This window comes from Pogonomyrmex barbatus, unplaced genomic scaffold (assembly GCF_055798465.1).
Source record: "Pogonomyrmex barbatus isolate J1 unplaced genomic scaffold, ASM5579846v1 scaffold7, whole genome shotgun sequence".
NCBI lineage: Eukaryota > Metazoa > Arthropoda > Insecta > Hymenoptera > Formicidae > Pogonomyrmex > Pogonomyrmex barbatus.
This window is the reverse complement of record NW_028297171.1, coordinates 8,771,924-8,796,857: the sequence shown is the minus strand read 5'-3', so window position 1 is coordinate 8,796,857 and position 24,934 is coordinate 8,771,924. Positions and strand designations below refer to the sequence as shown.

General features: G+C 28.3%; 3 protein-coding genes across 5 annotated transcripts; 2 read left to right on the top strand and 1 right to left on the bottom strand.

The window, feature by feature from the left end:
* The first annotated feature begins 1,794 nt into the window (after positions 1-1,794).
* On the top strand, positions 1,795-8,024 carry LOC105434047 (cytochrome P450 6k1-like). Its single transcript, XM_089083258.1, has 6 exons — positions 1,795-2,336; positions 4,118-4,405; positions 4,901-5,125; positions 5,354-5,631; positions 6,360-6,540; positions 6,654-8,024. Exons 1-6 carry the CDS (start codon positions 2,279-2,281, stop codon positions 6,818-6,820), a joined length of 1,197 nt encoding a protein of 398 aa, XP_088939384.1. The 5' UTR covers positions 1,795-2,278; the 3' UTR covers positions 6,821-8,024.
* A 2,037-nt stretch (positions 8,025-10,061) lies between these two features.
* Gle1 (Gle1 RNA export mediator) lies at positions 10,062-14,400 on the top strand. Of its 2 annotated transcripts, none has more exons than XM_089083039.1 (8): positions 10,062-10,440; positions 11,057-11,362; positions 11,767-12,216; positions 12,377-12,467; positions 12,562-12,825; positions 13,083-13,384; positions 13,522-13,900; positions 13,985-14,400. In XM_089083039.1, the coding sequence occupies exons 1-8, from the start codon at positions 10,336-10,338 to the stop codon at positions 14,245-14,247; spliced, it is 2,160 nt and encodes a 719-aa protein (XP_088939165.1). In that variant the 5' UTR covers positions 10,062-10,335; the 3' UTR covers positions 14,248-14,400. The 2 variants fall into 2 exon arrangements, with proteins under 2 accessions (XP_088939165.1, XP_011647918.2); XM_011649616.3 differs by having other exon boundaries at positions 10,063-10,428.
* An 802-nt stretch (positions 14,401-15,202) lies between these two features.
* On the bottom strand, positions 15,203-19,870 carry LOC105434152 (uncharacterized). Of its 2 annotated transcripts, none has more exons than XM_025220095.2 (7): positions 19,065-19,870; positions 18,067-18,844; positions 17,367-17,592; positions 16,641-16,792; positions 16,336-16,468; positions 15,844-16,023; positions 15,203-15,525 (listed from the first exon to the last, which is right to left on the bottom strand). In XM_025220095.2, the coding sequence occupies exons 2-7, from the start codon at positions 18,808-18,810 to the stop codon at positions 15,353-15,355; spliced, it is 1,608 nt and encodes a 535-aa protein (XP_025075880.2). In that variant the 5' UTR covers positions 18,811-18,844; positions 19,065-19,870; the 3' UTR covers positions 15,203-15,352. The 2 variants fall into 2 exon arrangements, with proteins under 2 accessions (XP_025075880.2, XP_088939168.1); XM_089083042.1 differs by lacking the exon at positions 19,065-19,870 and adding an exon at positions 18,929-19,056.
* Between the last annotated feature and the right edge of the window lie 5,064 nt (positions 19,871-24,934).

The window sequence follows — 24,934 nt, the reverse complement described above, 5'->3', positions numbered from 1 at the left end:
TTCGATTATTTTTCTTACGAGTCGAAAAACAAGCGTTTGTGATTGATCACTTTTTTGAGAGTGCAAAATGGAATGTGAATAGAAGTAGAATGTGTAGATAATTTTGTTATTATTTTTCAAAATGTTATTTTGGAAAATTTTCTCATACATGATTAAATTTACATTAAAATAATCTTTAATTTCGTAATAAAAAAATAAAAAAAAAATATTAAATGATGGGAATATATTAAAAAATACAAAATTAAAAAATTATTTTAACATTAACAAGAGTGATTCTTAATATTATAACAATGCAAATAAGAAACAAGGCAAATAAGAATCAGTAATCTGTAAACAGTGCGCAACACAACACTTTTTATTATAAAAACTTACAACTTTTTATTATAAAACGTCTCGACTCAAATTTGAGTCATCTTCAGTGGTATGTACAAGAAAGTATAAATATAACATTATGTCTATTCGATGAGTTTAAATCACAAGAATTAATGATATCATATCATCACGTCAATCAAATGGATGAAATCGTTGAATAATAATTACTCTCGTGACAGAAATGTGTAATCTGTCACATCTCTGTCACGAAAATAATTATTATTCAATCGAGATGTTAAAATATATGAATCCGCAGAAATGCATCGCGCAGAAGAAATTTACCGATTTAGCGGAAGAACAATTATGTACAATTATAATACTAAAGTCGTATTATACTTACAAGGAAATAGATGGAAATCTTTCTCCAATTTTAATGATCTTTAAAATGTTATGTTATTCTAGATTAAAATAAGATATATATATATTTTTTTTTATGTGTTTATACGCACTTTTAGAAGATAAATATCGATATAAAGAATTATAATTACATCAGATGTATATATGATATATTTAATAAATTGATAAAATAACAAATACGATAAAACAAAAATTATGATATTGTGCTAATTATATGAATTTCATTAATTAGTTTGATATTAAATAATTTATATGCTTTGTTTAAAATAATATTTTTAATTATATATTATATATTATATATTATATAAATAATAATTAATTATATAATAATAATTAAATTAAATAATAATTAAATTAAATAATAATTATTAATAAAAAATTTAATAATAATTATTAATAAATAATTTAATTATTATATAATAATAATTAAATTAAATAATAATTAATTATATATTATATAAATAATATTTTTTAATTATATAGATATATCTTTCTTTCACATTGAATTATTAAAGAAACTTAATGAATATAGTAAACAGAAATCATACAGTTTTATATATGATGTTAAAAGATATATTTTAATTAACTAATTCTTTAAACCTGTTGTAGCCAGGTCTACAACCAATAATAAAATAATAACCAATAACAAAAGTAGTCCGCATGGCAACAAAATTAGGTCGCATGAATCTCGAAAAGTCTTTCGAAAGATGACACAAATGTGTGACCGCCGAAATTGCGACCAGTCTTTCGAAAGATCGCAGAAATCGCGCATCGCGAGAACATTGCGAAAAAGCTGATCAGCAAATGCCTAAATTTGATAATCGAGCGTAATATTGATTAATCAATATCACGCAACCGATCGACACAATCGATCAGACTAATCGGTTACACAAGACGGAATCAGCAGAGTCAAGAGTCAAGAGTCAAGAGTCAAAGTCAAAAGTAAAGAATAACGTGTCGTTCGGAATCGTTATTATAATTATTGCGCAAGATATTACACGAGCACAGCGAAGTTCACGCGAGCGTCTACTATCAGCGTCTCAGGTGACATATTCGGTCGACGGCCGCCAAAGTAACCCGCCGACGTTTAACCGTGTATGAAAGAAATAAAATAAGCAATACTAAATCCAAGAAATTATGCAATTGTTAAATAAACCAAGTAACATAAAGAAAGTGTGTTAGTGATTTCAAGAAGATTTCCTTCCATTCTTTTGATCCTGCTCGGAGTCCCAACTCCTTAGGCTTAACTAACCCGACTATCTCTAATATTATCGTTGTAGCCCCTCCGGGGTACAACAAACCTTTGTATGTAACCAATTTTTATTCTATTTATGTCTTTAAACATATAATTCCAGTCTTTTAGATAATCTCTTGCATTTCGAAATTGTTAATTGTTTGATAAAGGGGGATTGAACAATAAAGAGATAAGAATTCTGGAAGCTGGAAGTCAAGATAACAGACAGCTGATGTAATTAATTAATAATCTGCCATTAGATGCCTCCATTCATTCTCACGTCGTTGATGATAAGTGATTGATGTACGAAGAGACATGGTTAAGACCGAACTTAATAAATCATTTGCCACGGATATTTTGACAAATTGTCAAGGTATGATTTTTCTTCTTACGTGAAAAGGGTCAAACAGCACAATCATACAGTTCTTTTTTATTTATTATATGATTTTTCATTCATACTAGACACTATAAATGCGCGCTGCCCCGACGCTATTTTCTGGCATTATATATTTTTAAATCTAAAACTCAAATAAATTCTATTAATTCATGTCGTAATTATATATGTATACTTTAGATTATACGCAATTGTTGTGTGACATAAAGAAAATTTCTTCTATTTCTTTCATGTAATTTCAATATTTGACTGGTTTAAAATACTTTAAATAAAATAATATTTTCACATAATTATTTTCTTAATTATAATTATATCTTATATATATCAAAGAAAAATCAAAAAACTATTTCCACAATAATATACAATATGATAGTGATCTTTTTATCCGTAATCATAAAATATCCGTAGAATATAGAACATATCTTATCAGAAAATGTTATCTCCGTATGCTTAGTGTTTTGATTATTTTCGGACAAAGATATTGTTAAGGAATTAAATAGGACAGTTTGTTCAAAATATCCACTCTATTCAACAAACTTATTTTCGATTTTATTTTACTGCATTATTTCAATTCATATTATATAGATATTTTCTCTATATTATATAGATATTTTCTCTATTCCTTTTCTCTGAATTCTCTTCGTTATTTTTTGTTAATTCTTCAAAGGCACCTATCCTACCCATTCTTATTATAATAATCTTTTAAACTCACTCACTTTTCATCTTATAATCATTTTTTCAGTCATGATTCTTCTTCTTCTAAATAATTCCCTCTATGTTCCCTATGAATATGTTCCCTCTTCCACTTGTTAAAATTCTCTCTTTGGAAAATTTAAGTATAAAGGAAAATTTAAGTATTTTCTTTTATCACATTACAAAAATTTATTTTATCGATTTATTTGAAGTTTACTTATAAGATAAAATATTTATTTATTTATCAGTTTATTTATTCAGTTTATTGAAGCTTATTTTCTAGATATTAATTATTTTGTGATATAATATCTATATCTGTTTAATGATATCAAATATCTAATTAAACATGATTTCACGCTGTATAATCGATATTTAGTAAAAATAATTCAAGTAACACATTTCATTGGCAAATCATAGCCAATAGCATTTGTTTTATAATTATTTGAAATTTTCTGTGCTGAGACTCAGAAATTATTATAGAACTAAATATAATTTCTCTATTTCTTTTTCCCTCTCTCTCTCTCTCTCTCTCTCTCTCTCTCTCTCTCTCTCTCTCTCAGAGTACAGAAAATCTTCAATAGTTACAAAATAAACTGATAAAATTATATTTATTACGTTTTTGTTAATTGTAAGTTTTTAATTGTTTGTTAGTAGTAGAAACCTTGATTGGAGAAGCAGATGCAAAGTGATCAAAGAAATACATAAGTTAACAGATACTAATGCAATGGAATATTTAATTTATATAACGATATTATCTGTCAGTCTTTTTTATCTTTATGCTAAATATAAATTGTCTTACTGGAGTAGACGCGGAGTTAAAACTCCTCCGACGCATTGGCTATTTGGCAATTTCAAAGACTGCATTACTTTTAAAAAGGCGCCGGGTCAAGTAATGCAGGAGATTTACAATAGCGCCGATTCGAATGATCCTTACATTGGTTTCTACATTTTTCACAAGCCCATGCTGCTTTTGAGAAACTCTGATTTAATTAAGCAAACAATGATCAAAGATTTTGAGATATTCCCAAATCGGCGATTTGGTTCACTTAACGAGAGAGATTTTGTAGGCCTGGATAGTATCCTATCTATAAAACAGCCCAGATGGAAATATTTGAAGAGCAAATTGACTCCTACTTTAACTGGACAAAAACTGAAGAATATGATACCACTGATGATAGAGAGTGGAAAACCCATGATCAAATTTATCGAAAATTTAAAAATAACCGAAACTGGTCAAAGTAAAGGTGAGATAAGGGATATCAGTAGCCGTTATGTCAGTGACATTTTAGCTTCTTTGTTTTTTGGAATAAATACAAATTCATTCGAGGAAAGAGAAAATGCTTTTTGGGAAAATGGTAAGATTATATGTTTAATTTACCAATTAATTTTAGAAAATAATAAAAAATTTTCTGCAAGTATTTTTGGTAATTATTTACAGGATTAAATTGATTATTTTTTATTCTGTAATAAAAAAAATATATTGAATATCTATTAATGACATAAAACATTAAAAGATTATAAAAACAATAAGATATCTATTTAATATATTGTAGAATGAGTTATATAGTTATATAGTTATGTAGAATAAGATATATTTATTTCTGCCTATTTTCAGAAAAGCTGGATTATAACAGTAATATGAATTATTACATAACTAATACTATTATTACATAATTTTTAAAATATTAACATAATAGATTATTATTTATGCTAAACATGCAAAATATTATCGATAGCAAGAATGTATTAACATAATACATAATACAATGATAAATTTTATGAAATATATAATTATGTATATAATACATGTATATAGAAATATATGAATCATCTTAATTACACATTTACAGGTAAAACAATCTTTAGAGGTTTGAAGAGTTCAATAATATTTATTATTCTGTTCTTCATTCCCGAGTGGGCTTTTCTTCTTGGACCATTCATTATAAAAACCAAAAATAATTTTCGTAATATTTTCTGGGAATCCATGAATGCCAGACAAAAAAAAGAATTTAACAGAGAAGACTTCATTGATTCTATGTTAATGCTCAAAAATGGAGAACAGAATCCTATTTACGGTAAAGATTATCAAATTTATAGAATAATTCAAGCAATAACAATTTTCAACTAAAATATGTAATATATAATATAATATATGAAATAAATAAAAATATATTATATATTTTATAATAAAATTTTATATATTTCTCATGTGTGTATTAATTCGATTTTCTCGAGAGGATAAATATTAAGATTTATTATTATATTTATTAACATTAATATTATTATACATATATCTATTATAGAATTCAAAGGTGATAATTTAATAGCACAACCATCCAGTTTATATGCAGCTGGATTTGAGGCAACAGCAACTACAATAGCTTTTGTCTTATATGAATTAGCGCGTCATCCGGAGCACCAAGTCACTGTGTATGAAGAAATACAAACACATTTATCTGGAAAAGAATTGACTATAGATTTAATCAATAAAATGACTTTTTTGGATCGCATTATAACCGAAGCATTAAGACTGCATCCTCCACTACCTATTGTTGATAGAACAGCTCTGAAAAATTACAAGGTAATTAATACAATTTTATATATAACAATGAATTGATTGTTACAAAGTATCACTTCTTGGATTATAATGTAAGATAGATGTATGTTAATATATTTACGATCAATCGATAATATATTTTAATGTCGCCTCAATTATTCCAATTAATCATTTTTTTTAGAAAAGAAGAATATATTAAATGTTTCAAATTGTCTTAAATGAGAAATATAATATATCATGTTTTCTATTCTTCTCATTAACTAGACACTCATTAACTAGACAGTTAAGAATTGCAACCTTGGACCTTGTATTGCCTTCTCTTAACGTCCTTATTTATAGAAACTACATATGCAATTTATTACATAAGGAATATATAAGGAAACGTAGTTTATACTTGTCTATACATAAACAGTAACCTTTCGACATCAAGAGTCGATAAAAACAAGAAAAATGAGCGTCGAGCATCAATATAAAAAAGATGCTTTTTCATACTGATGCTCGACGCTCATTTTTCAATGTCAAACTAGATCACGTGATCAAAATTAATACAAAATAGTGAAATGTAAATAGTCATTTTTTTATCACATGATCTAGTTTGATGCTAAAAATGAGCGTCAAGCGTCAGCGTGAAAGGCACCTTAATAAAATTACTTTTAATTTCTATTTATCAAATAGAATACTAAACATTTCACTTTTGGAATAATTTAAAATAATTAAGTTAGCACATTCTATGTACATAATTTTATTTTTAGTTGCCAAATACCGGATTAATAATCGAAGAAAATGTTTCGATATACATCTGTGTAAGTGCAATGGGTTATGATTCTAATAATTTTTCCAATCCGCAAGAATTTATCCCGTTGAGAACAGAAATAGAAAACAATAAGTTTTATGAAAATATGGCATTCGGTATTGGACCTCGAGCATGTATAGATTAGTTATAAAAAATAATTTAAAAAGATATATATTGTAATTACTTCTTTTCGTCTTCTGTGTATGAAAGAAATATTTACATTTATTTATAATAAGCTATTTTAAATTTTTAGGACAAAGACTGGCCCGAACACTTACAAAAGTGCCACTAATTATAATTCTTTCTAACTACTTTGTTTCTTATGAAAAAAATGTTTCAAATGCTAAAGCGCTACATCTTTTTACATATGTAGAAGATGGTTTGTATATAAATTTCAAAAAACGTGAGATGATTAATTAACATACTTTTTTATACAAGTACTTTGGTGTAGATAGTAGAATTTATAGTTCATATAATAATCGAATTAGTTTTCTTTTTCTGGGTGACTTTTGCTTTATGTTATAATTATAATAATTATTTTATATAATTTTTAAGAATTAATATATTATATTATGTGTGTATATTAAATGTAGTTTATATTATTATTATATTAATTATATTATATTAATTATAAAATAATTATAAAATAATATAATATAATATTGTAATTGTAATATATAAATAATAATAAATGTAAGAAAATTTAAAATATATATGTACAAGAAAAGAAGAAATTTTTTAATATAATATATATTATTAAAAAATTTCCTCCTTTCTTGCACATGTATATTTAAAATTTTCTTACATTTATTATTATTTATATATCACAATTTAATATTAAAAAATATAATAAATAGATTAAATATGGAAGTACATAATCAACAAATAAATTTATCTTTTTACCATTAACTTTATTCTTTTTACAATTAATTTATCGTACATTTGCTGATTTGTTTGATAGACTAGTTATGACTTATTAAAGATAGGTATACAGACATCTTACATATCTTATGTGTACAATAAATAATTGTTATAATAAAATAGTTATCACTATATGTACATATTACAAAATAGTGTGGAAATTACAATTAAATTCATAAAAATTTGAAAGTGCCCAATGTTATTTAAATTAGATTATTAGTTTAAAAGTAATCGTTTGTAATTATCGTGAAATTATTATTATTATTATTATTAGTATTATTATAGATATATCGTTTCGATAATTTTTGACAATATATATGTATTTAATATGTTTGCAAATTTTTATATTTTGTACAAAATTTAATTAATATGCTGTGAACATATCATTAAGAGTTAATTTTATATGAAATTCCATTTATAAAAAGGATAAAACTTTGATGTTTGTTGACTGTTAATTGATGTTTGGTTGACGTTTTCTGGGATGTTGATTATTCTTTCGCTTTGCTCATTTTATGTTAAGATTATAATTGTCAATTGTTAATATTAATATGTGTCAAGTTTTAGTGATAAAGTTATATGGTATGTAATATAAACATTTTATAAAAATATATAATGTTAAACAATAAATAGCGCGCGCTTTGTAATGTTCTAGTTTAAAAAAGTTTTTAATGTTGAAAATAAAGTACAAATTATTACTTATAAATATGTATATTAAACTGATCATTAAAAATCATTATTTCAATGTAAAATATTTCGAAAGAAATTAAATAATATGTAGTACGTATATAATAATTAGTATATTTATATTTATGTGCATGTTGAAAAAATATATCAATTCTTAGGAAATTACTTTACAGTATATAATATATATATATATATATAAAATAAAGATATTTTAATGTTTACATAATATGAGTACACTTTTACATTTTTATATATCGCTTCCGATAAGTATTTTTTATCTTCTTTATAAAATGTGTATCAACATAATCATATCATTCCCCTAATGATGCACAAATTGGATGCGCATTACTCAAAATTTATAATTGATAACTTTATATTGTAATCATTTTATAGATTTAAAAATCATCATTCTTCTGAGAAAACATATTTATAACATGTTGACATATTGAATATTAATGTAATTAATAACAGCGCAATGGCTACTATTAGCTTCTTCGTCTTTGGAATTTCATTGGAGAATCCAACGGAACCCCTCGGAATACTGAGCCTCTCTGCCACGTCAAGGCCGTACCCTTTAGAAGAGTAAATGTTAACAAAAAATTGTAAATTTTGAAGAAATAAGTCGCGAAGTACGTATATATGTAAGTTGTATATAAACCTCGTAATAGAGTCGTTATTTCGATTTATTATTTATGCTTATATGTATATCCTTAATCACATACCGGCACTTTGATGAGCATTTATTATCGCATTCATAAGATAGAGTAATGTTTGAAGAAATGCGAGATAATGCGGAGCAGCGTGTTTCGCTACTCGCCCGTACGAATGCCGGTGAATGAATGAATAGCACGTGGCGCGCTCGTAAACACATGACATATCAGCCGCGGCGCCTAAATACAACTCAAGGTTGGAACATTAGCCTGGCTATGACGAAGTAGTCAACAATATTAGCAACAAAATTTAATTTCCACGTTATAACATCTTTCGACAACGGAACTTTAAATAATATAAATGTTACATTTTAAGTAACTTTTAAATGATCTGTACATTTGCTATTTCATTCGGAATGCATTTGCTCACGTGCTGTAAGCATTGTTCTCTCTTCGATGTAATGAATAAGAAAGATATAGAATAATGCTCATAGCGTTCAAAGCAGATGCATTTTAAATATCTTGAAAATATTAAAAAATATTAAACACAATTCACATAATTCTTATTTAATATTCTTTAATAAAGCGGGGAAATTTTAAAGGATTTGATATGAGACAAGTTTTATTTCTTCACAATTCTTTTTTCCTTCGATTAACTCTTCTAATTTAAGTTATAATAATAAATCGTCGTTCATAAAAATTTATATTCAGCGATAAATAAATTTAATAATAAATTATATTACTAATATTGTGTATATTAAAAATATTCTTCAGTAGATTAGAAAATTCCAAGATACTTTTTTTACTATATATTTTTACTATATACTATTTTACTATATATATTATATATTTATTTTTGATACACAAAATTTACTTAAATTTCATTTCATCTGTCTGATTTGTTTCTTAGTTTTTTTGTATTTGCTTCTTTGATTTTTTGAAATAAATATACATGTTCTATAATGTAAATATTATAAATATTATCTACGAGTTATAAAAGATTTAAATATTAAACGACGATAAATTATAAGAATAATCATATAACATGCAAAAATTATATGCAAAAATCTAAGTATGAGAAATTTTATAAAAATGAAAAAATATTTATCATAATTAAATATTTATTATTATTTTTGTTGTATATGTATGTTATATCTACATATGAATATGATTATGTTAATAAATATATACTAATGTTAATGTTCATCAATATCTTATTCTAGAACAAAAAAAATATGCGACATAAATAGATCCACGAATTGTGGAAGTAACACATCAGAATTGGTTTTTATCGGCAGTCGGAAAATGGAAGTGTCTACTTAACTTCAGTATGCTAAAATGGAACTTGGTGACACTATTGTACAGGGGTTTCGACGGTACTACGAAAAAGGCCGAGATGGCCGCTCTTAGGCTTCTCTCTAGTTAGAGAAAAGGTGTCATCAAAATCTAAAGAGAAGGTTAGTTTGTCGATCAACGTGGTGTTGTTGATTACGGTGAAATAAATTCTTATGAATAAGCTAACGTATTTAATCAAATAACATGACAGAACGATAATCTTGGGTGGATAACCCGCTTCGTTGACATTCTTCGCAGGAGGACGTGTGTAAATATATTTCTGGTATAGAACAGGTTAGATTTGTGTTTTTATGCACTTCTCCGCGAAATTTCGCGAAACAAATCATGTCATTTAACTGGACGAAAAGGAAACCAGAAACCGATACGATGAATCGAGAGAATACGCGAGGCATACTCTGTTCTGGCCGGATTGTTAAGGTAAACAAAAATGTGTGTTGAAGTCGGAGCAAATTTTTAACAGCCTATTTGTCATGATTTAATCAACTAATTTTTGTCGTTTTTAACGTAAAAAACTCCGTTTTGCAAAAAGTTTAGAAAAAAGATTTCATTAAAATGAATTTCGTTGGAAATTAATAGCGGTACAAAATCTGTAGCATATAGAGAAATATAAGTAGTAGTATAAGATTCAGATTTATATTTATTAATTTTTATTAATAAATATGTTTATCCTTTTTTAAAATTCTATGATATATAAATTACATACTAATGCACATTTAAAAAGTATATTTTTTTTATAAAAGTGAGATATGAACATAGTCTTACCATTATATGGCCTATGATCTTAATAGTAAGTAAATTGATCAATTAAAGATTATTGAAAATATAAGATTCGAATTTTAAAATTATGATTGGTCAATTTATTTATTGTTTAAACTTTACTGTTCACATTTTTCTCTGTACCATTAGCTTCTGTTGCATGCTGTTTGCATTTCTGCCACTTAATTTGTTTGCCAGAAGTATTATTTAATGACAAGTTTATAATTTTATTTCTTTGAAAAAAAGTTAAAAAATTTAGATCTAAGTGTTTGACTGTTGTTTTTTATAGACAAATAACATGGATATCACATCGGATTTTGCCTGCCTTAAGGTCTCGGCCTTGCAAAAAGCATCACGCATATCAGCGATTACAAAGATTGATCGTGTCACAATTGGACCCCAATCGGCAATGTATGAAGATGATTCTGATAAAATGGATAATATCGAGAACGAAAAAAATTCCTGTAACATTAAAAGTCCACAGAAAGCTGTTACTAGTCCTAAATCTAACATGGTATCCAGTACAAATGGTATTTTGTTCTCGATCAAGAAGATTCTTCTGGAGAAAGAGCTGCAAAGAAAAGAAGAAGTCATGGTAATTTGATTATTATGAAATTACATATACATTTATGACCAGAAAAGTTTTATAAACAAGATTTAATATTATTAAGTAAATATGTTTATATCAATAATATACTCTACAATAAATGTATTAATACTGAATATGCAACTTGGCATATATATTTTTATTGTCCACTTGAATTATATGAAAATGTAAAGTTTATCTAGATAATAATTTGAATTTTTTGAAAATTATCTAGCTATTAAGAGTTATTAAGAGAGATTTTAAATAATTAAAGTAGATTTTGAACAAGCAAATAATTTGAGATGAATGTATAATTCTAATGAAACCCTATTAAAAATAATGATAAATATATAATTTAAAGGACAGCTATTGATTGGTTATTTTCTATTATTATATCTCTAAATGTATTGCAGAAAGAGATGAAGCGTCGTATTCAGCATATGAACGACAATGGTCGTGTTATTCAAGAGCAAATGGCAAACTCCCGTTCATTGATGGCACGCGAACGCGAACGTCGGACTGAAGAAAAGTTGGCCGAATTTCTAGCCGAACAGGAACGAATTGCAGAACAGGATGAGATCAAGAGGCGTCACGAGCAACAATTGCAAATGCAACGTGTTCAAGAGCAGAAAGAAAAGCTTGAACGAGAAGTGGAGGAATACCGAAGACGAATGAAAGAAAAGGAAGAACTGTTGAAATCTGTATTATTCCATCGAAGCCAGTTCATGGCCAAATATCATGATCTCGAAACACTATCTAAGTCCTGCAAAGATCCAGAAACATTCAGCATGGTCATTGCGACACATACCGCAAGGATAAGAGATTTGATACTACAAATTGAAGCTATCGATAAAAAAATTGTTGTAATTATCGAAAAAAATTAATTATGAAAAATTTAAAAATTAAAAATTCATGAATTGCTTATTAACTAAAAAGAGATGATCAGAAATCTTTAAAGATTTTTTTTCATTTTGCAGTTGATTATAACTGACAAATAATAGTTTTTTGATGTCTTTTTTACAGAATGGAGAATTAGTAGCCACAGATGTAAACATTATTGAGACTGTGGTTTGCCATTTTGATGATATATTGAATGTATTTCGTTCGGAAACAGGTTTGCGAAATGTTTTATAGAAATTTACTTATCAATATTACTAATATAGATATATATTAATAATTTTATTTATATATTTTGTTGCAAATTATAGAAAAAATAAATACTCAATATGAAGCAGAATTGGTTCGTAAAGTGCAAGCTGCAAATGAGGTACAGCCAGTTGAAGAGCCAAATAGTGTTCCAATTAGTAATATAATTCCTCCTCAACAATCAGATGAGAGCAATGTGGAAAAGAAAGGAGATCAAAACTCCGATATAACAACAAATCAAGAAGCAGCAGTCACATTGGTTAATACATCGCCTGTATCTGATCCTAAGCCAGAAGAAGAAGTTAAAGATTCCACGCGCAAAAATGGTGCATTAAGATTTCTAAAATTTAGTATATAGAATATATTTTATAAATGTTTTAAAATGCTTAAATTTATTATACATATTTAAATTTATTACATATATTTGCAATATTTTATTCTCTAATCTGTATTTACATTTATAATTAGAAAAATAAGTCAGTTAAATCTAATATATTTTGATCTTATATTTTTTTAAATATTTCTATCTAAAAGGATAATTAATTGATGTATTTGATGTATTTGTGATATTATAAATTTATAGATTCCTTCGAATATGTTGACAAGGAGTCATTACAGATTTACGTCAGGAGCCAACAATTCTTGCAGTTTTATAGAGAAACTTGTAAAGAGTTTTTACAATCGCCTAGTACAAAGAAATTTCGCTTCGAGTGTCAAAAGGCAATTAACATTCCTGTAAATGCTATTTCCGGCGTAAGCGAACAACACTTAAGAGATAAATATGATAGGCTACAGAATCTTTTGATTGGAAAATTGCCTCCTAACGTTATACAACATCCACAAGGAGTGATTTTCTGCAAAAATCATCTGGCGAAAAAGATAGTTGTGCGTATGGAAAACTTAACTACAAGATATTTTGCAATTATTATGAAAGTTAATTCAAATTGTAAATTATTTTATTATCAGGTTAAAATTTTATTATTTTTAAATAAATTTTTAATCAATATTTTATGAATCTTTAGAGTCAAGGCGAGACGTTAGTATCCAGCAAGCCGGAAATGGCATTCCCTGTGGCGATGATCGTTGTAGCCCTCTGGAACGAACATCCAGACTTTGGCGAATTATTTTTGGCACATCTTCACGAGGCATGCCCGTTTATCGTGCCAATGTTTTTACCACAGCAAGAAGGACAGTCCAACGAGGATTATTACAAATCCCTCGGTTGTAAATACTCCGAAGACGGTACTGTTGAAAAACAGGATAAGTTTTTGAAAAGGATGTCAGGTTTAATAAGGCTATATGCATCGATTACTGTTACAAAACAGCGGAAAGGTGTTACCAAGACTCATCCTCATGGTCTTCAGCATGCTTGGAGATGGTTGGCAGCTGTTTTGAATATTGGTATATAGAATTAAATATAATGAAATACATAAAATTATAAGTTAAATATTACATAGAAAAGAAATATGTATTTTTAATTTTTAGAACCACGAGCTGACATTTGTGATTTATGTGCAACTTTGATATTGGACATGCTTGAGGTAGCTGGTAATGTGTTATGGACTATGTATCAAAAGCAGTTCCACAAATTATTGATATTATTAATAGAAAAATATTATCCGCGTATGCGTAATGTTGCGGACGGTGGCGGTGGTCCTCTGGTACGGTTAGAAGAATTTCTAAAGAACGCTCTGATAATTGGTACCATACGTCCTGCCGATGGAATGCTTCCGCCTCATTTCTTGTGATTTTTCATGAAATCATCCTCACAACATAGTGATTTGAACGTAAATTGAAATTTAACACGAAAACATGTCTTATAATCCCCTAAATAAGATATGAAAAATATGTTAACAAAAAGAAATGAAACGGAGAAAAATTAAAAGCAGAATTCGTAATTATTTCATTGTTTCATACTTTCCGATATTATCTTATAATTTAAGAGGGCTTTTTAATCACATATTATATTGCTTATCTTTATCTGATATTTATCAATTTTTCAAATTTTGATATCAATTCTTCTTTGATCTTTTATAAATTATAATTATTATATTATTTATAGCCAGAAAAATGAAGAGAACATTTTATAGAAAAAATATCTTTGAATTATTTTGAACAAGTATGACGAAAATTTTAAATCATTTCGAATATTATTTGATATTAGTTTTATCTTGGGAAAAAATATAACTTTAAGAAAAAATTTTTAAGTTTTAAAAATCTAACTCGACAATTTAAAAATAATGAAATGCCAATGTTTTTCTGAGTTATGAAAAGTTTAAAGATTTTATATCCGTTAAATTTATTAAATCTAATAAGATTTCTAAGAATTTTAAATAACGAAGCGATTTAAAGTTTTAACTTTGAAAAATATAGAGAAAAGAGGAAACCGAGTGCACAAGTCTTGCCGAATTGTTATTATTTACACTCTAAACAGTACATTATACACTTTACATTATACACTTTACAAACAAAATTTTAATAATACTTTATGCGCTATATATATATATATATTAATTATGATTTGAAATAAAATATATGTCATCGTGAAAAAATGAAATTCAGCGAGCGCGCGCACGTGTGAGCGTGAGAGAGAGAGAGAGAGAGAGAGAGAGAGAGAGAGAGAGAGAGAGAGAGAGAGAGAGAGAGAGATGGGAGAAGAGGTAGGAAAGACAGAATTTTTTAATTGATCGTATAAATCAAGAATAATTTTGCACATTTTATGTATTTATTGTATCTATTTAGATTTAATAAAAATTGTTATAATGAAGAAAAAAGAGAGAACGTACACATATGTATGTGTGTGTTGTATATAAAATAATAAAAAAAGATAAAATATAAATAATATAAAACAATTTAATATTCAGATGAATAAAATATTTCAGTGACCACAGGTGTCTCATCAATCGGTTTGTAGTTGTCAGCAGAATTCTTGGCAAAACCTAAGATGCCCAAACAGTTCAGTCTTTTGTGCCATTTAGATTCGTTCTCTAGTAGGCCATCGGTAAGCATGTTGCCGTACTCTTCCGCTAAATAAGATGAAAAAGTATGTTTAAAAAAAAAATGGAATGAAGAAGAATTGGAGATTACATATGCACATAATTATCTTTTTGCTTTTCCTGACATGCTTGATTTTAAGAATCTTTTATTTTTATTTCATTACGCATATGTTTATTTTATAATTCCAATTTTTCAAATTTTCATATCAATTTTTAAAAATATTCTTTTTCATAAATCATTATATTATTTTTTTATTAACCATGAAAGCGAAATCCTTCGATGTTTTTCTATCATAGATATTATCCTTCAAAAATATTTATTCTAATGCAGTTTGAAGATAATTATACCTGCTCTTGGGTGTATCATTATACGATAAGGTGGTAAAGGTCCTATGCTGGCGAAAATCTCAAGCTCTTCTGCACCGATTAGATTGTAACGATTACATGCGAGCACTGGTGCTTCTACTATTCCTGCGTCTGCTATCCCGTCGATGACCATTGATATTACATCTCTTCCATTGTTAGCATCTGCGAGGTAATTGGAACAAATAAAATAATATAAATAAATTTCGTCAATATCCAAAATTATATTGGCTTGGCCAACAGATAATATATATAGCTATAGCTATTTAATACATCTGCTTAATAATATTTCTTTTACTATTATTTTTTACTTTTATTATTTATTATAGTCATTTCGTCAATATTGATACATAATTAACAAGAGGCGTAGGAATTTTACACACACACGCACACAAAATTTCTACACTTTTTGTTAGATTTATGTATTAATTTTAAAATATTGATACATAACAAAAGTCAGATAGAGAAAATACTGACCGAGTATAGTTGCAAAAAATTGGGGAGTTCTGCCTGTTGAAATTAAATAATTCCAGAACAATCCGGCAACAGAATTGTGCCTGTAGTTTTTCTTCGCAATACTCACTTTACATTCTTGCAAACTCGACATTGACTGCAATTAATAAAGATTTTATCAGTATCTCATGATCAAATCCTAAAAGAACTTATTATATCTTATAATCATCGTTTCTAATAAAATCTGAATTAATAATATATAATTCATTAATGAATTAATTATAGAACAGATAAAAACAAGAAAAATTATTAATTATTAATTTGCTTACGCGTCCGAGGCTAATACGAGGCGACGAGTGTTTTAAAACAACTACGTCGGCGTACATGTTGGTACACTTGGGCATGTTTAGAGCATGCTGGAACTCAAAAGTTACGGGTAAAAGCTTACCGATGTTCCAGTTTTCAGACGCTGGCATAATAGCTGCAAAAATAAATTAAAAGATATAATTTTTATCTTAATATTTTATTTTATTTTTTTTAACAGGATGATATACTGCATTTTTTCTTCATTGTTAAACAACGGTAAACTTTTTATATACTTTGAGGCAAAACGTTATCGTGAATCGTAATCAAACATTACGAAATTTGTACAGATATTTAAAGATATTTAATATCTACATATATAATACACTGATTTTTCGTGAGAGACTGATATCAGATATGTAACTCAGAATTATTTAAAATAAATGTGTGTACATATATATGTATACAGATTCTAAAAGAATATAGAATTTAAAATAGAAATAGAATTATTATTTAAACTAGTTGGTTCTTTTAATGTATTTTGTATATGAATAATCACGATATGCGTATTGAATAATGATTAAAATATAATGTGGTCTGTGGCTAAAATTTTTCAAATCTAATTGCAGAAGTGAATATATTAAGGAAACATTTTGAAGATAAATGATATCTTATTGAGTTTTAAATGACTTTATGAAACTCATTGTTTTTATTTATATTCTAGCTTAAAAAAATGTTTTGTCTAAGCGTACCTATTTCAACGAGATCGCTAGGGATAGGTCGGTTATCTTTGGTTTCGTGCAACAAAACAACTGGTCGTTCCAAGATGTCCTCAATAATTTCTGCAAACGTCTCAAAGAACTTGAACGGCAAAGAGGGTGCCATACGATATGTTGCTAATACCAAAGGTTTGGCTATGAGGTCTACGCTATGTAAGGGTGGCCAGACTTTACGCAATTGAAAATGCATAAATAGCGTCTATTAAATATTCAAGATTTCAATTAATATCGATTTTATATCTCAGCTTGTAATGTTTGTTTAAAAAAATTAATTAAATTTATCTTGGGAAAGGAAAAATTAAATTTGTCAAAATAAAAATAAGAATATGGAGAAAAAATAATATAAATTATTATTGATTGAAATATCTTAAATTTGCTACAGTTTATATAAAAACTTTACTAAATGATAAATGCAGAAATAATTGACAAAAATTTTCATAATTTGATTTTGTAAGAGAGACTGGTTTAAAATCTATTTAATTTAACGAATTTAAAATCTAAATTTATATTTCAAAAATTTAAAATTTTAGAAAATCAAATAAATATTTAATTCTACTTTTACATATAAGATATTAAAATCTTAAAACTAACTTAAACTTTTATTTTTTTATATTTATTGTAATTTATTGATTTAATTATGTCTTCAAGGATATGGTTTAAAAAGGAAACTTACACTATTGATAACGGGTTTCTTTCTTATCCAAACAATAATGTCATTTAATTTTCTAGGACCTTCACTTTTAGCTTTTTCTGGTCCATCCTCCTCTTCGATCTCAATATCGCTGTCATTATACTCGGTATCACTATCTATATAGTAAGAACTGGCATCTGAAATTACGCTACTGGATTCAGATTCTTCCTTAAATTTTTTGTCTGAAATTTCAAAAGCCTCAGAGTTGTTAAAATTCATAACTTCAGGTACAGTTATTTGGCATTCTTTTGGAATTTCAGAAGTCTCAGGTTTGTTGGAGCTGGTGACTTCGGATACTGTTTGGGTTATTTGACTTTTTTTTTCAACTTTAAAAAGCTCAGATTTATTGCAGACTTCACATATAGTCTTGTCATTTTGATAGATATACGTTTGGCTTTTTTGAAAAGCTTCTGGAGCTTCTGGATTTTTGGAGCTTTCAGACATAATCTTGGGTTCTGTTGAAGTTTCAGGAATATCGCAGAGAGCTATTGCTTTATAAATAATAGATTGAGGAGAAAATTTATGCAAATCTTTTTCGTCTGATTTATCTGTGACACCATTTCTGAAAAAAGTTTCTTCTATTACCCTGTCTACCGCTTTTTCAAGTTTTTCCTTGTCTATCTTCAAACTCTTTAACCATGATATTATGGCTTCTTCCTTCAATTTTTCAAGCTTACGTTTCACTTGAATCTCTGTCATGCAGTTCTGCATTTTAAATTTTTGCATGAGTATCAGAAGCACTGCACTTATCGTTAGAATTCTGAAAATAAAAAATAAATGCGAAAGGTAGCAGCAAATTTTCGTTTAGAACACGTGTCAAATCAATCGAAATGCCGTTACGAACTGTCGATTGGCGAAGATGGGTTTGAATATTATCCTTTTGTATCGTGTTTATATCGTTATATCCTTTATATATGTATGTGTTTGTATGTGTGTTTTTATCGTAAGTCGTTGGTCACCTGATGAATATATATACATACCAGAGAAGAATAAGTGCGTTTCACTTGATGCTCACAAATGATTCCTTGTTACTTATCAAGTATAGGATAAATAAATGCCACGCTACCACGTAGCTTTGTTGCATTCGTTGCTTCAATGTCGATCTCATCTCGTGTGAGATCACGATTGGTCACAATTTTTATTTTTCTTCTTTTTCTTTTTCATACTATTCTCTTACTCTTTGTTCGCCTTTTCTGCTCTTCTTTCTCTTTTTTTCTCTTTTTCACAAATATGTTCATCTCGCTTTAAGTGTAGGAAAATGCTAAAGAGTGTAAGCTAGACACTAAACTTTTCGAACCTATTCAAACACGCATTTGTGTTCCGTATTTTTACTAATGTAAATTAAATTTGAGTACCGATCATGTAACTATTTCTTTAAAACGGAAATGTGAAAAGTGAATATTTTTTTTTATTATCTTTAATAGTAAAAATTTTCACTTTTTACGTTTTCATCCTAAGGAAAAGTTACACCTATCAGTACTTAGTTCTGTATCCCTTAACAGCTTATCATTGTGCAGATAATATATGATAGGAGAGCTACGTAATGACAATATAACAATAACGATATTCATTAAGAGTTACAAAATAGAGATCCAGAAACAGGATAATTTTTACTATTAAAGATAATGGAAAAAATTTTCACGTTTCTGTCTTAGAGAAAAAGTTACATGATCAATACCCTGCGCCAAGTTGTACGAAACTTTCTATCTTGCTTTTGTCAAGTATTAGTATATTTATTTCACTTTAAATACAACGAGCGTAAAATACAGACTATAACTTTTACTTCAGTTAACTTTTACTTCAGTTTAATTTATTCTTTATCTTTTTCTAATTCTTTTATAACTAAAAAAGATAGAAAATAAATTAAATCGAGACTAAAGTTAATATTGGACATAAGAGAGTTTAAGTTGATTTCTGTTTAAAAGCATGTTTGCATAAATATATAAAAATATGGTATTATATAATTAAGCTAATAAGGAAAATTAAAAATTCGCGATAAAGACTATATTCTCGTTGTTATCTTTCCGCTTTAAATCAACTTTGTTTTTACTCATTGTTTGTCTTGCAGGCATTTTTTGTATACATTTTTATTTTGCAGTAGTTTCGAAATTTGCTTCATTCTCTTGTAATTTTCCATTGAAAATGATTCTTCGGCCATTAAAAATTGGAGATGTCAATCTCTTTCAAATCGCATCGAGTTGGAATTCCTTTCTCTGACAGTCGTTTGGCGAGTTCTGCAAACGGACGAAAGTCCCACCGACCCTATTCAACGTGTTTACGGCCGATGAAGACTTCATCCGGATGCATCGCTCGCTCTTGACCGTCGTTACATCCACGTGACACGACGACCCGACGATATCGAGTCATCCGATTTTTTCCGAGAACCTTTCACAGTTGTCCTGGGTCACAATCCGAGTCATCCAAGCTTTGTCTTCGAATGCAATCTTGAGTCGATATCGAATTTCCAATTTGATACAACCTAACTTGAAAACGATATGAATAAGTTACAAAATGACAATTGAGAGAGAGAGAGAGAGAGAGAGAGAGAGAGAGAGAGAGAGAGAGAGAGTCGAAAAACAGATTTAAAACGCATTAAGTAAACATTATAATCTTCTTATCAGAAAGAGAAATTAGAGGAAAAAGATTAATTCAGATTAATTCAGATTGAAATAAATTTAAATTAAGTAAATTAATATGTGATTTGTATAATAATTTACATTGATAAAAAAATTAATTTATGTATAAAAATAAATTTGTATGTATTTGTATAAATTCAAAAGAAATTAATGTTACACGTAATTATACGAAATCTTGTATAAATTATTTCTATTCTTCTTTTCTCTGTTCTTTCTATTTGTTTCTCTTTTAATATTTGCAGCGGTGGTAAAGATTCTGCAAGCTTGGAGCGGAAAATCTCAAGGCATACGAAAAAAAATATAAACATAACAAAAAGGCTATCGCGAAAGATGTAAGACGCATTGATGATCGACTTCTCTTTGCTAAGGAATCACGTTCTCGGAGGTCTTTCAATTGGAAATGTGCGGACTATCGTGGTTCCATGGAATGCACGATGACCGCTCCGCACCACGCAGGTGTAACCCGTCAGGTGATGTCACCACGCACACTCCAGCATTCACGATCGAACAACCTTACGATTCAACGTGATTGAACGTACGAGCAGTACGAGTGTATCGCATATTTCCTTCTGAAAAGAAAGAAAATAAAAATATTAATACAATAGATAAATCTCTCTCTGCCACACATAGCGACGTTCCTATTTTTCACATTCAGTAGCATGCGAGTGTAAATATCTTCATTGAAAGGACAAGAAAAAAATACGAATTGTAAATGTCAATGTAGTAAGATTGTTATATGGGAAAGAATTAATATGAGCATAAATACTTAGCATAAAAGTGATGTTTGTAAGCATAATTAAATGAGATCTAAATGTAAATGTGTGAAAAATGTAGATTAAATGTATCAAAATGTAAATGTAAGTGGCAGAGAACATAGATTTCAAGGGAACTGAAATTACAAAGCGAATTTTTCGTTCATTTCTTAATTCATTAATATATTGTAAAATTGTATATACACAAGCATTTTATTCTTCGATTAAGAAGAATGATCAAGAATCTCGGATCCTGCGCCAATGTGTAATAAAGATGCTTATCTGAGAATACGCGTTGCAGAAAAGTCTCGAGATTTGCGGAAAAAGTATGATTCTCACTGTTTCGCGTTTCAACTTTTTCTCGATGTATATTGGAAGCAGAAACTGATAGATTGATAAAAAAAGAAATATTAATATTAAAATTTAAAAGATGTAGTAAAACTTGAATTTAAATTTTTACAAATGGATAACTCTTTGATGATTTGGTAGACGTGATTTTAACAACAGATAAACAAAAATTTTTGCACGTTGCCAAAAAGAAAAAATAAGCATAACAACAATTTAAAGAAAATGCACGATATTTAATTATACTTTTCTATATTTTCTCAAAAATTCTCCAAGAATAATCTCGGAATAAAAATCGCTAAGGGTAAGTCTCCCCTAGATCTTTAGAATACCTAAAATTCTTTAAACGGAGATAAACTTTTAAGTTTAAGATGTTAAGAACGATTGGACATGCTTTTATTTGATGACTAATTCAGAAATATTTTTTTTGGCACGAGGGAAAGAAGAGACTTTTAAAATATATTCTGACATATAAAAAAGGGAGTTTGACATGTAAAAAAAGGAGTGTAGGGCAGGCCAGAGCCGACGCGTCGCGTCGCATCATGTCGTCGTACATGCGTGTTATCGCGCGCGAGCCTCTCACGAATTCACGTGTTACGTAAATCCGTGCACGGTCCCGCGTGCACGCGCACAGACCAATTAACGACCGGCGTTTTTATCGCACCGTCACGGTTCAAGGCAGGAGGCAGCCGGCCGTCGCGACGGCCTCCGGCGCGCGTCTCGACGATATACATTCCGAAAAGTTCCAGGATGGACCGTCAAGTCGGTGGTCTCTCCACTTGAGCGATGGAGCAATCACGCGATAGGTTCGCATAGATCGATATGAAAAAATTTGAAGAGACATCGCGATTGAATCAGATCGATTCGGCATCGAAACTCGAGCAACACTCGAGTCGAATTGTATCGTGAAGAAATTTCAACAATAAGAAAAAAATTTAAATTAATTTATGACAACCTTACTCCGTGCTCCGTACAGGATCGGTACAGAAGAAGATGAATTGCTCGTACGATCTTGACGCGTTTTACTATCAAAGGTGTATAGGTGTGTAGATGAAGTGTGTTACTTAGGCGAACGTAGGAAAGGCATTCTGACTCGTGCGATGTATTTCCGTCGATGAACTCGAGTGCGCGAGTCATTCTTCAAAGAGAAAAAGAGAGAGAAAGAGAGAGCACGAAAGAGAGAGGAAAAAAAGAGAAAGAGAGCGAGATACAGATGGACTTTGTCCTGATCCTTCCTTAGTTACAGCAGGATATAAAATTATTTCATAATTTAATAAAGAAGCAAACATATCGCCGGAAAAATACGCAAGAGAAAACGCGCTTTCCTCTTTGCAAGCGAAAAAAAAACCAAATTCGGCCTTTTTACACAGAAAGAATGGTTTTACTGAACTATCTAAAAATTCGATTAGATTATAGATCTGGAAATAATTCTGTTAAGATATCCAAATTAAGCGGAATGTTTAAGCATAATGATAATACTGCAAAAATTTTTGATACTTTAGCAACCAATTTGAACGTCCTATATTAAATATTTTGATGCTCAAAATTATTTTCAGATCTATATTTGATTAAAAAAGAAAACTTTAAACGATTTTCGTCAAAAATTATCATTACAATGTGATGTTACATTTAAAAAAAATTATTATATTGAAAATTAATACAATTAATACAATTGTTATTCTCATCGTTATGAAATCATCATTAATTATGCTTTAATAATTTAAAAATTAAGTTAATTGACTGTGTCAAATATGTTAAATATTTCTACAATTGTGAGACAACATCGCAAAACGTTGATCACGTTAACGTTTTTCACTCTATATATATATATATATATATATATATATATATATGTTTATATACGTATATATATATATATATATATATATATATATATATATATGTGTATATGTATATACATATGTACTTAATTAATTTTGAAATTATTGAAATAATTAATGATGATTTCATAACGATATGATTAAGAATTCTTAACTTTATTTCAATAATTAGTTTCAACAATTTTTCCTTAAGTACAACGTTATTACAATGATAATTTTCTATTTCTACGACAAAAAGTACACAAAAGACATAAAAAAATATATAAATGAAGCAATTTTCCCGAGTAGTGACGAAACTCCTTAAAAATTGTATCTTTATCGCGTCTAGTGATGATTAGTTCTATTAGAACGAAACACGCGATAAAGCGATAAAAATTACCTTTTTTTTCACTTGAGAAGTATTCCTAATGGATGATATGAAAAATAAACAGGTTCGAAAGGATTAACACGTACTCTTTACGTGATCGCCAGTGCCGCGAGCGTTCGCCAAAAAATTTGCATGCTCGCCTCAACTCGACGATAAGAAAAGGAAAAGAAAAGAAATAAAAAACGACGCGAACCGTATAGGATCTCGGATATTGGAACAAGTGTTCTTCGCCAAATCTGGCAAGTGGCGACTATAATGCGCGACTAAATTACCGCCTTCCTGAATTCTACAAAGTTCCTTCGCCTGGGGCACATAGTGCCAATGGAATCTTCCTTATTATCAGACTGATTTGCTCTCTGATAATGTAATATTACGACAAGAATTACTAACGTATATAATAAATATAATAACAAAAAATTATTTATATGTATAATTTTATTGTAATTATTATTATATAATTGAAATCCTTCCTATATATTGATAATTAATGAAATATAAAATTATTTATAATTATAGTTCTTGTTACAATAATTCGTGTTGAAAGTGTATGGTTTTAAAACTGTAACCTTCGTTAATTCCTTCTCCTTTTCCTTTTCCATATTTTGTTATTTATATTTCTTCATTTTCTTACGTTTTACAAATTAATTTGTAGAGATAAAGACATAGATTGTTTTTTTTTATTTACTTTTCTCTTACGGAAGATATTCTGTATGAACTATTAACTATTATTATTAACAATATTCAAATCACATACAATATTATTTCTCGTAGTTCTTGCAGATATTTTTGTGTTCGCGATATTTCATTTTAAATGAATTTCAGATCTCTGCGACCGTGCGTGCGACTAGTCAGAGTCAGAAAAAGGTCCTGTCTAACGCAAACCCGTTCGTTAACACCGATCAAGATGTT

What these genes read in the sequence shown, in the direction of transcription:
- LOC105434047 (XM_089083258.1), top strand. Translation starts at nt 2,279, where the DNA reads ATGGTTAAGACCGAACTTAATAAATCATTTGCCACGGATATTTTGACA. An exon ending in AAATGCTTTTTGGGAAAATG is followed by an intron (nt 4,406 to 4,900) that starts GTAAGATTATAT and finishes ACACATTTACAG; the next exon opens with GTAAAACAATCTTTAGAGGT. An exon ending in AGAACAGAATCCTATTTACG is followed by an intron (nt 5,126 to 5,353) that starts GTAAAGATTATC and finishes TATCTATTATAG; the next exon opens with AATTCAAAGGTGATAATTTA.
- Gle1 (XM_089083039.1), top strand. Translation starts at nt 10,336, where the DNA reads ATGTCATTTAACTGGACGAAAAGGAAACCAGAAACCGATACGATGAAT. An exon ending in CTATCGATAAAAAAATTGTT is followed by an intron (nt 12,217 to 12,376) that starts GTAATTATCGAA and finishes TCTTTTTTACAG; the next exon opens with AATGGAGAATTAGTAGCCAC. An exon ending in ATCTGGCGAAAAAGATAGTT is followed by an intron (nt 13,385 to 13,521) that starts GTGCGTATGGAA and finishes ATGAATCTTTAG; the next exon opens with AGTCAAGGCGAGACGTTAGT.
- LOC105434152 (XM_025220095.2), bottom strand. Translation starts at nt 18,810, where the DNA reads ATGCAAAAATTTAAAATGCAGAACTGCATGACAGAGATTCAAGTGAAA. An exon ending in CTCGTATTAGCCTCGGACGC is followed by an intron (nt 16,469 to 16,640) that starts GTAAGCAAATTA and finishes TATTAATTGCAG; the next exon opens with TCAATGTCGAGTTTGCAAGA. An exon ending in AATGATACACCCAAGAGCAG is followed by an intron (nt 15,526 to 15,843) that starts GTATAATTATCT and finishes CATCTTATTTAG; the next exon opens with CGGAAGAGTACGGCAACATG.